The sequence below is a fragment of the Haemaphysalis longicornis genome, unplaced genomic scaffold, assembly GCF_048455015.1.
Source record: "Haemaphysalis longicornis isolate Haplotype H1 unplaced genomic scaffold, Haemaphysalis longicornis Haplotype H1 scaffold_6, whole genome shotgun sequence".
Classification (NCBI taxonomy): domain Eukaryota; kingdom Metazoa; phylum Arthropoda; class Arachnida; order Ixodida; family Ixodidae; genus Haemaphysalis; species Haemaphysalis longicornis.
The window spans coordinates 70051594-70063775 of NW_027526407.1; the positions used below are offsets into that span (position 1 = coordinate 70051594).

Sequence of the window (12182 nt, forward strand, 5' to 3'; positions counted from 1 at the left end):
GTTATGCCAGCAGTTCTAACCCAGCCGTTCTGATCTAAAGCTCAATAAATGAAATCCACCAAAGCGACCACCGCAACCAAGGCGTTCGTTACTGGCGTCGTTGGGACGTTCCCCACAAAAAATTTTCCACTGGTGGAGCGATCACGCCTTCCCTCTCACATACATTATCGCTTCCGGGAGGCGATGCACACACAGACGCACACTCCTGCACTCCTCTCGTTTTCTTGGTAACATCGCGGGCTTCCGTCTTTTTATTTCTATCTTTTATTTGGGCGGCGCTGCCTGGTGTTCAGTGGAAGCCGTTGCGAAATGACAGCGTGACCGCGCGCTGCGCGGAAACAATCCCGCGCTTGTATAAAACTGGTTTTTGTGTGATGAATCGCTTTCCTGTCGCCTTTAGGCTTTGCGAACCATATTCTATTTAATAAAGTACCGTTTGGCTGTTCGTATCGCATGGCAACAGAATAGCGGTCATTTGTTCTTTCTCTTCTAATAATCGTACTGCGCGGAATACTATGCTCCAGACGTCGTTTGCTCACGGACTTCAGAAGTTATGCCTCCGTTGTCCGCAAGATGGCGCTGAACACAGCACATCAGTGGCGCCACCATACAAGCGCACGAGGCCCATAGGCTCAATATTGCTTCACCACCAAAAAATTTCAGTGGTGCATATAGCCCTGAACTAGTACCTAATTACTAGGGATATGGACTCGCGTATATTGAAAAAAAAAAAAGTTTTGTGTGTGACACCAGAGTGTACGGCTGTGGCCTGGCCCCAAATATGCATTTGGGGTCTGTTATGTGGCTAATCCTAATACACGGATCTAAACGCCATGCTTTGATGTTGCACGTTACACATATGAACTGCGACTAATAAATAAACAGACGCCGAAAAGAATGAACGCGACGTAGTAGCTCACATGCCAACCCAGCCCAATAAACACAAAAAGTGAAATTCAGTGCTGACCCGCCGCGGTGGCTCAGTGGCTAAGGCGTTGCGCTGCTGAGCACGAGGTCGCGGGTTCGATTCCCGGCCGCGGCGGCCGCTTTTCTGATGGAGGCGAAAAGCAAAAACGCCCGTGTGTACGAGATTTCGGCGCACGATAAAGATCCCCAGGTGGTCAAAATTAATCCGGAGCCCTCCACTACGGCGCGCCTCATCGCCTGCGTTGCGTCGGCGCGTTAAACCCTACAATCAATCAATCAAATTCAGTGCCCTCCCACTCCGTGAAGCGAGAGGACCAGCAAACCTGTGATGCGTGATGCTAGAGTTGTGTTAGGGGCTAATTTTCATAAAATTTGTTTTGGAATGGTTTCGATGAAACAACAGTTACAACTGCTTTCTGCAACCATACTCCCCTGCAGCTGGTCATGTATTAGCAGACAGCAGACAGCCATTGTGTAACGCTCACAACGTCACTGGCAACTATGACAAGTAAATGAAAGTCTGCGTAATGGAGGAGCCAGCTTAGCAGCTAAATGTCACGTACTTTTTTTGGGATACTTTCGACCACACAAGAGTTAAAGCCGTTTTCTATAATAATAGCCCCTTAGAAGGCCATACTTGACTGCGCAACCACAATGCGGAGAAGCTAACTTACAAAGACCAAGATTTTACAAATCGCCGTAAAGTCGTCTTCAACTGTTAGCCCGTATGTTTTGTTGGAGCAAAGGCATAATATCAAAATATAAAGGCGTTATGAGCTTTTTAAGACAAACCTATGCAAATTTTGTCGAGTGGTATTGCCGTCACAGTAAATTTGGCTTTCATTTGACCGAAGCTGCGCCGTATCTTTGGCAATGCATTACGTCATTCACCAGGCCGAGCTCAGCCGACGGCAGCGTTCGCTAGCCGCTGCCACTGCCACTGTCGCCTTGGTGCATGCACACTCTGCAGCCGGTTCGCGCCTGACCACATGACTCGCCGTGTGCATGCGAGCGAGCTTGGCCATGGATATGAACGAGGCCGGACCGTCTTCTCTAAGCGCTGCGCGGGAGCTGGAGTGTTTTAATCATCATCGGCAAGCAGCGCCTGACCACCCGCACATATGGTTCGGCCAGCCATACGCCAGAGGCGGGACCACATCAGCCGATTTAGGCAGGCTTTAGATGAATACTATAATAATAAGAGGTAGATCAAATGTTAACCAAGTGAAACCAAGACTTAACCAGGCTAAGCCAAGCTTCCGCTTTGCATATCCAGGGTTAGCTAAGTCAAGCAGCAGCCCTTTTTTAAATTTAATGAACTATTTCAATAGCGCGAACCGGTTTTCCGCCGCGGAGAAAGCTGCTTTAGACAGAGCGTGACACGACACCAAAAGAGACTGTCGGAAGGGCCAGCTCGAGGACAGCTCCGTTGTTAAAAACAAATCAAGAAGAGAATGAGCATGACAGAGCCACTCAAATGCCTTTTAAAGCGGGAAAGTCACATTTCGGTTGCGCGGGGGTCGCTGTCTGTTACTCCTTTTGATTGTTCAATGGTCCCAGCGTTTCGCTGCTGTCGTTCATTATGCATAATTTTTTGCCGCCTACTCGGCCACTCACTTTCTTCACACTCCATTTAACACTAAGTATCAACGCGTACACAAGGCGGCGTGAGGAGACTCAGCAACCCGAGCAACAATGCCATTTCGGTTGCCTCCACTTGCCAACGTCACCCTGAGCAAGTGGAACGACACCTGCGCCAAAAAAGAGTTGCCACCGACATCACTTCGGCTTGACGCGATAGTCCGAGCGGGTGGGGGATTGGCTGTTGCTGCAATACGTCCCTCCCTTGCACTCGCGCTGAACTTCCATCCATCTTTTCCCCTCTGCAATGCAGCCACTTCGTGTGCCGAAGGACGGCGTTAAATTTTTGCCGACAATACCCTTCTACTGATAACGCAACAATAGCTTTCCTTTTACAGGAACCATAACTTGCTCACCTCACCTAAGGTTAACGGTCACGCTGTGAAGAAAAACTGCACGCTAAAAGAATACTTCAAATATGCAGTGAAAGTCAAATGGGTCGGTTTGGTGTAATTTTCTGTTATTGCTCACTTCGAGGCGCTAGCGGCATTGATTCAATGTCTCCAGGAAAAGAGCCAGTTCGAAGTTGCAAAGAAATTCTTTTTTGCAGATTGCCCACCTCCGGCGGGGAGGTCGGGCTCCAGATCTGGACGTCAAGGCAACTGATGATGAGGAGAAGCAACCCCTTTTGGCAAAGCAAAAAGGCAGCAAGAACGACTGACTAAGAAGCGCTATGTTACCAACGGTCACCGTGGTGGCTCCAAAGGCCCATCCCCAAGTGCTTGTATGCCATAAGAGAAAAATTCTTCTTTCGGGTGCTCACGCCTCTCTTGTAATGCAGAGTAGTTTCGTTGGAGTGTTGTAGGTTGGGTCCTGTGTTCGCACGGGCAGGTTTTAACACAAATCCCCAGCTGGAAACCGGAAGAGTGGTATGCGAATCGAATCGAAATAAACACTGTAACAAAAACCAGCACCGCCGATAACTCGCGTTCGCGCTATGTACGAAGACTGTCTACACTTTAAAAATGCGTTAAATTGCATTTAAACTAGACGTTACATTGATCGCCAGGTGATCAGAATAAATCCGGAGCCCTCCACTACGGCGGGCCTCATTGCCTGTGCAGTGTCGGCGCGTTAAACGACACAATCAAATCAATCAGATAACACATTGATACCCCAATGGTATGAAGTCAGATTTCTTGCCGTTACACTTTTCCTTTAAAAAGCTATCAATTCGGGCTCAATTCGGACTCGGATTCACTATTACAAGTCAGCTTTCTGAACGCCCTACGCAACATTTTTGTACCTACTTCCCTCTGTGAAGCTTTGGGCCTGGATGTATAAGAATTGTATGTGTAAAAATAAATGAACAAACTTGCAGTGATTAGTTGCTCAATGAATCGCGAAATTATATTCTAAAGGGCCTGGCCTGCTTGAGGAAAAAGTAGGAAATCCTTATGTTTAATGTTCACATTTCGTTAGAAAGCTGCATGAACCATTGTAAGATGTGTTCGATTTTGTACCAACCTGCGGGATAGCGTGGTTTTGTCGCAATCCACTGGGCATGAAGGATGATGAGCTGCATTCGAGGAGCGGCTTCGGTTGAACCCCTGGCCGGGCCGGGGGTAATAGGTGTGTAGTTCTTGCGAACCAGCAGGAGCACACCAGATCCTCTCACCAAGTGGGTAAGGGGGTTCTAGATTGTGCGATATGGCTAACATTCATAGATCTTTTCTCCTCTGTGCCTGTCTGTTTTTGTAGGATTTGTGTACGTGAGAGACACAGCCCTACTGAAAAGTTGCGTATATACGGAATTATGAGAATACGGAGTTTATACGGAATGTTCCGCTTCCAAGCGTAATGAATGTCGATATTGGATCCACAAACACGGGAATTATATGAGTTCGCACAATATGAACGCTTGGCACAGTTTTGGTGTTTTTATCTTCAATAATAAGCAAAATCACGCTCCGTATGGTTTCCGTATACTCCGTATATACGGAATTCATACGGGCAATGATTTCGCGGTTCTAATGATCATACAGACTTAAAACATGTGTCAAATGTTTTAAATAGCCATGCACAGTTTCATTTTCACTTGCTTCTCAAAAATCTTTTTTTGTTTTGTGGCGGCTTTGTGTCATGCTAGGAATGTACTCCGCATTCCCATAATTCCGTATATACGGAACGTTTCAGGGGGGAGAGAGAGAGAGAGATAAAACATTATTCAGCCAGGAGTAGAGAGCTAGGGCTATCTCTACCGCTTTAGTCAGCCTGGACATCTTGGCTCGTGGCAGTTTCTTCGGCCATTTGTGCATCTCGTGGCTGCATTAGGATATCGGAGCTGCGCAGCAGGGCTTCTTAGTGCTCAGATGTGTGATGTCTATACGGAGTAGGGCGTCTTGTTCTGTCGTTTCTGTTGGCATTTCCACGTAATGTACATGAGGTCTGTGCGGTGGCTGCGGTTTTTTTCACTCATTCGGGAAGATTTCTGGATGGAAGCGACTATAGGCCACCGGGTTAAGGTATGTTATTCATTTTGTAGTTGCCTACATGCCTTGGCTTGTGCAGCGTTCACTTTGCTGTTGGAAGCTAGGAAGTTGCGCCTGGTATGTTTAATCTCGGTACAAGTCCGTTATCTCTGTATCTGTGTACAAACTTCTGTGAGTGCTCTATTGCCGCTGCGGGTGGATTTATTGCTACTCGGGTGACGATCTCGCATCCAGCTGTGTGGGTCTGTTTATTGACGTGTAACCCTACGTGTGCAGGAGAGTCCAGACTAGTTTAGTTGTCCTGTAGTTTGGTGCTCGTTGCTGTTGAAGTATTCTTCCGGCGACTTGTAATATCCGTCCTTTGCTGTAGCTACGTATGGCGGCTTTGGAGACGCTGAATATGTATCTGGCTCCATGTATTAGGCTACATCGATTTGATGCCTGTTCTGCAGAAGTAGCATTTTTGGGAGTATTGTCACTGAGGAAAGGGTTTGTCGCGTGTGGTCCACTACCACCGCGGCGATGGCGTTGTTGTGTACTTGTGTTACCTGGTAAATAAAGCACTTGGTAATCAGGCCTTGTTCCCTATTCTTTGTTCGTCAACTTTAGTGCCGTAGTGTGTTCCGCAGAAAAAGCGTAGCCCCATAAAATATACGACTCATTCTTTTTCACAGCGGAGCTGCTTAAGCTGTAACAGTTCCGCCGCGGCAGCCGAGCAAGCTCGCGCCGCCCGAGCAGTGCACCGTGTGACTGCAGATAGGATCCCGAGCCGCGAGCCACGAGGGACGACTCACGCGGCCGGCAGTTGAAGTGGATGATGATGATGAGAAAACTTTATATTGCCCAAACTGGGGGAGGGAAGGTGACGAAAGGGAGCGTTCGACGGTCCTTCCCCGTCAGATGGCGGCCAGGAGCCTGTGAGAGCATCATCTTCGGCCAGTTGGACAAGGCGGCGTTGAGTCTCTTGGTCGGAGCTGAGCAACACGGCCTCCCATTGCTCCAGAGTCCTTATCACTATTGTCTGTGATGTGTGTTGTGGTTTCTCGGGACAGGCCCATACCATGTGCTGCAGGTTGGCTCGTCCGGAGCACCATCTATAGCTATTTGTAATGGTTTGGGTATAGGCGGCTGTAGGCTACGGGGTTCGGAAAGGTGTTGGACTGCAAGAGTCGCCAGGCCATAGACTGCCACCGACTGAGGGAAGGATGCGCCGCCGGGTATTTCAGGCGGCCTAAGCGATAGTGAGTGGTGATGTCCCTATATGTCACAAGCCTGTCCCTGCCCCCCGTATGTAGCGATTACTCAAGATCGAGGCGGTCCCGGTAGCTGAAACCTCGGGCCGCTTCGTGACCATGCTCATTACCTGGCAAGGACGAATATGCTGGCGTCCATATAAGAAGGACCTCGCGGAGTTTAGAGCCAGTAAAGGGTTGAAGAAGGCGCTGCGCTTGGGGTGAAATTCTACACTTCTCAAAGTTTCTAGTGGCTGTTTACGAATCAGTCACAAATATTTTTGCGCGTGTGGAGGATATGGCAAGTGCAATGGCTGCTTCCTCCCCGGTCTCTGGGTGAGTTGTACAAACTGAACCAGAGGCAGTTGAATTGCCCTGCTGATCCACTGCAACTGTGCTCATGGCCGCTCTGCCTGGGTATTCCGCGGCGTTGACGTAGAATACTTGTTTCTCCTCTCGAAGGCGGCGATAGAGAGCAGCCGCCCTGGCTAGGCGTCGATCAACGTTGTATACCGGGTGCATATTTCGAGGAAGTGGAGATGTACGGATATGCGCCCGCTGTGAGTCAGTAAGGACAACTAAGGCGGTAAGTTGGGCGAGTTGGTTACTAACTAAGGAAATCATCGTACTAGCGAACACTAAACAGAGACAAAGGTAAAAGAGTGCCTGTGTAGGCTGTTCCGTACGTGCATCAAGTGTCCCACCGCCTGAAAAAGGTCGGTGGGAAGTGCGGTGTGCAGGTTCTATTCTCGGCACCTGAGAAGCTCTCCAAGATGCTGCGTAAGGTGAACAACCCTTGCACAACGCCCCGCTGTGACACGAAGCACAAAAGTAGGTTTGTGGATTGTGCGATGGGCGTAGTCTACAGGATCCCCCTGTCGTGCGAGAAATGCTACGTCGTTCAAACAGGCAGGTGCCTTAGTGTAAGGCTGAAAGAGCACCAAGCGGCAGTGAAGGCGCAGATGGGGGCTTGCCACCTGGCTGATCACTGCCGGGGGTGTAAGTATTGCACTCCAGATTTTCTGCAGACGCGCATCCTGTAGAGGTCTTCCTCGTAGACAGATCGAGAAATTTTGAGGCCTTCATGATAAACAGAGAAAGCGAAAGGTGCACCAGTTCACCATCCTTGGCACTGCCTGCAAAGGAAATCGGTTTTTTGGAGAGGGGGAGCAGGTTGTGCACGGGTGAGGGGTTATAGCCGAACACACGTGTAAGTTCAATTTACGCCGAGTGATATTGGCGGGCACTGTGAGGTGGCTCTGTTATATGAGCAACTGTGATGATTGCGATATTTTACTTGGTTTGTGTTCAATGCTTTTTACCCGTTCCACGTTTCATGTACATATAGCCTTTTTTCTTGTTTCTGCTGCATAAACTGAGTTGAAGTTCTAGCGTGCGTTTCGTCACCTCTTTTACTTTTGTCTCTGTTTATTGTTCGCTAGTACGATGATTTCCTGAGTCAGTAAGCATCACCTTTCCCCCATGCTGGGGGGCGTAAGTAATGTGGAGCTGTTGAAGGATAGTGCGCCCCGTTTCGCTACTGGAGAGCCGTTGAAGTTGTGCTATTCTTTGCGCATGAAGAAGCTCTTCAAGGCTATTATGCATACCCATTGCTTCGAAATGTTCAGTAGATGTGGTGACGGGAATTCCAACCACCTTTTTGTAAGCTCTTCTAATAATGCAGTTAAGTTTATCTTGTTCAGCTTTTTTGAGAGCCATAAATGGCGCGACATAATTCGGCTGATAATAAATGTCTGTACAAGCCGTACAAGGCTTACTTCTTTGAGCCCATGATGCCTATTTGCGATCCGAGAGATGAGGTGACTTATTTGTGTCGCGCTCGAATGGTTTCTGAGTTGGACCCATCAGCTTGTATTCTGAGTCCTAGTACCCTGATCCACGGGACTCGAGGAATAGTGTGCCCTTCTACTTGCAGGTAAATATCTGGGGTAGCGACACCAATCCGAAAGAACCGCGCTCGCACTGTACCACGCAGGATCAGCACCGGCGCCATGGCTGGCACGTTTCCCCCGCAGTTCGCCTTCTGCTGATCGCTCAGCACTCTGCAGTAAATGAAGACAGGACATCTCCTCACGTCCACTTCATATTTAGCGACCCGGAAAACGATACCGAACCGCAGTTCAAGGCAATCGCGGCAACCATCACAGCGGCATCACCAACGCTACGTCATCGTTGCAACCACGCTCTAGGACACGTCAGCCATGGCTTTACCACCATAGAGAAATAAACAATTATTTCTTTCTCTATGTTACCACGCCGGTATGGATTCCGAAGCTCATCCGTCGAGCCGCCGCTTCCGGGACTGCGGGATTCTAATGCCATGGCGTCTGCTCTGCAGGCTTTTATCTCTTGGCGCGAGTGTTTCTGGAACTGTCGATTCACATTCAGAACATTGTAGATCACAGAAGATTATTCTGGGCTAGCGACGTTAGGGCGAAACAGTCTGCTTATCTGAATGTGATAGCCCGTTCGGCATAAAAATAAAGAATAGAATTCGCGCCTTGCTTGGCACGCAGATAACACAGCCGGGCATGGCCGGGCAGCAAAAACAAACAATAAATAAGCAAACCCATACATGGTTCGCGGGAATATGTTTGCAGTGCTTCGATCGCTGCTTTTCAATGCCAGACTTTTAATGCGATTTATTGTGCTATTATGACTTGTTGTAGCCAAGGTTTAGTTGTAATATGTTTGCAGTGCTTCGATCGCTGCTTTTCAAGGCCTGACTTTCAATGTGATTTATTGTGCTGCTATGACTGTTGTAGCCACGGTTTCGTTGTAATATGTTTGCAATGCTTCGATCGCATCTTTTCAATGCCTGACTTTTAATGTGATTTATTGTGGTATTATGACTTTGGTTGTAGCCACGGTTTGGTTGTAATATGTTTGCAATGTTTCGATCGCAGCTTTTTAATGCCTCACTTTTAATGTGATTTATTGTGCTGCTATGACGTTTGTTGTAGCCATGGTTTTGCTGTAATATGTTTGCAATGTTGAGATCGCGGCTTTTCAATTCCTCACTTTTAATGTGATTTATTGTGGTGTTATGACTGTGGTTGTAACTACGGTTTTGTTGTAATATGTTTGCTTTGTTGCTTGTCGCGCTTGATCAGTGACTATAGTTCACCGACCTCTTGCTGGGGTCATTGCAGTGTCATTTGCTTACATGATACATTGACATGTAGTGCAATGAGTATACCCTCATTTGAACTCTTGTATGTGTTTGCCAGAATTTTGGTGTATTTGTGCACTTAGTAACTTTAGTGTATTCTCTCGTTTGCTTGATTATGTAGTGTCCTCGTGCTGTCATTTTTGAGCGTATTCTCCCATGCAATAAAGAAAAAAATGGTCGCGTATCTGCTCCTTTCGTTGCTAATGTCGTCAAAAGACGATAGTCTTTATCGGCTTTTGCGAAGTAAATGCCTCCGTTCGCTTTCCCGCTCACCTCTCATGTTGTTCCTCTTGCGTCGCGCTCCTCCCAAGGTAAAGACGCCAAAGGTTTGCTTAAATCATTCTAAATTTCCAGCGTTCCACTGCTCCAAACCGGGTGTCTCGATGCGAACGCTGTCGTACGGCGAAGACGCGCGTTAATCGAGGCGCCCTACTTCAGCGTTTATAGAACCGCGTTTCCCTATTCCACGTGCGTTGCAAGCAGAACGTGGAACCTATCTAGTGGAACCTTGCGTAACTGTTGCCGGTTGATTTCTTAAAATGGCACGGGCGACAGCAGGCGACGGCGGAGTGAATTCTTTTTCTGCAGTTGATGAAGTATTTAATTTCGCAAAATTCAAGCATGTTTGATTGTTTTATAAAGGAACACTGCAAATACCACTTCTGTATTGATTTTTTGTCTCATATTTGCGTAATGTCTTGTTCTTCTTCAACAATGTTGACAAGTATGAACCTTACACCGGACATAGGCGGGTAGATTTCATCATCATCATCATCACCAGCCTATCTACGCCCACTGCAGGGTAAAGGCCTCTCCCATTATTCTCCAATTATCTCGGTCCTGTGCCAACTGTGACCAATTTATCCCTACAAACTTCTTGATCTCATCTGCCCATCTAACTGTCTGCCGCCCCCTGCAACGCTGGCCTTCTCTAGGGATCCACTCTGTTACCCTTAATGACCAGCGGTTATCTTGCCTTCGCATTACATGCCCTGCCCACGTCCATTTCTTCTTCTTAATTTCTACTAATATGTCTTTAACACCAGTTTGCTCCCTGACCCACTCCGCTCTCTTCTTGTCCCTTAATGTTACACCTATCATTTTCCGCTCCATTGCCCGCTGAGTCGTTCTCAATTTAAGTTGAACCCTCTTGGTGAGCCTCCAAGTTTCTGCCCCGTAGGTGAGTACCGGTAAGATGCAGCTGTCATACAGGGTAGATTTAGCTGTGACTATATAAGACTATTGCACAGGCATTGCTTTGCTTTGGCCGGGTGGCTGAATCGAGTCACAGACAGACAGACAGACAGACGGAAAGACATACAGACAGACCAAAATTTCTGGGTTTAAGTAGCCCAAGAAGGACTATCGTCTTTAAAAAGAGGTAGCAAAGTTGGTGGTGTGCTGGGCTGCTACTGAGCACGCCCGGGTTCAAATATAATCTGATCACATGTATTCTTTATTTACGTACCCTTTACTGCGGCGGCCCTTTTCTTGACTGGATAACTACAACTACTACATCAACAGTTACAGCGATTTTTTGCACAATACCGCACTGAATGTGTTCGTCTTAATAATACGAAGTGTCTAGAGTGCCTTCCTACGGCCCTCTAGCTGATCGCTGGCTGCATGGCAAGTGTGCTGTCCGACGACATTCGAATATTTAAGATTCGGCTAGCATCGCCAAAGCGTCTGTCATTGTAGTGGAGAGGATCCGTCTTAGGTTCTTGATCCCAAGGACGGTGGTTTGGGACCGGCTCTCGCCTCTCTTGTTTTATTTATTTATTTATTTATTTATTTATTTATTTATTTATTTATTTATTTATTTATTTATTTATTTATTTATTTATTTATTTATTTATTTGCTTGTTTGCTTGTTTGTTTATTTATTTATTTATTTATTTATTTATTTATTTATTTATTTATTTATTTATTTATTTATTTATTGGTACTGCAATCCCCTTGAGGGATTTTAGCAGGTGGGTACAAAAGACGAAAATGTTAGCATATAGCTACAGGCAAACAGATGGAACAGTCACTCACATTTCGCATAGTAGGCAGCCATATAACACAAGGCAAACAAAGAACCATCACTTGCGTTTTACAAGCGTAAACAAACGTAACAAAACAGCACAGATGAAACATCACTCTCATTTTACGAAAAGAAAACAAAGCTAGCGCACAATTAAAATTATTTTCTCTGCTATTTAGACCAGCGACAAAGGATGCTAAAGATTGTTTTGTGACTTCGGGGTTATTTAAACTATTCCATTCCTGCACAGTTCTAGGGAAAAAAAAGAATATTTGAAGCAATTATTTTTGCGGGTACGGAATGGTGTTATTGTACGATCATGGCGTTGTCTAGTGGCGGAACCTGAAGAACATGAAATACTTTTTCCAATATCCATCTTGTAATGCCCATTAATTAATTGATATATATATTTTAATCGGGATATGCGGTTTCTTTCTGAAAGTGAGGGTAAGTTTGCTCTGACTAACAGTTCAGTTACCGAGGTTCGTCCATAACTGTTATATATGAAGCGAACTACTCTTCTTTGTATCTTTTCTACTTTATGAATGTTGATTTGAGTAAATGGGTCCCAGATTACCGGGGCATAATCAAATATGGGCAGGACTATCGATTTGTAAGCGAGAATACGGACCGATGGAGGTGAAAGTTTCAAAGTCCTTCGTAAAAAGAATAGTTTCTGATTAGCCTTGGAAGTTACTATGTCAATGTGTTTTGTCCATTTAAGATCG

General features: G+C 46.5%; 1 protein-coding gene across 4 annotated transcripts in view; it reads left to right on the forward strand.

The window, feature by feature from the left end:
- Positions 1 to 5581, forward strand: part of LOC144142902 (atlastin-2-like) — a 45922-nt gene extending 40341 nt beyond the window's left edge. For 3 of the 4 annotated variants that reach the window (XM_077674734.1, XM_077674733.1, XM_077674732.1), the window contains one exon: positions 3119 to 5580. In XM_077674734.1, coding sequence (XP_077530860.1) covers positions 3119 to 3229 — 111 coding nt within the window. In that variant the 3' untranslated portion in view covers positions 3230 to 5580. Of the gene's footprint in view, positions 1 to 3118 lie in introns of all 4 variants that reach the window. The other variant, XM_077674735.1, reaches the window with a different exon arrangement.
- The last annotated feature ends 6601 nt before the right edge of the window (positions 5582 to 12182 follow it).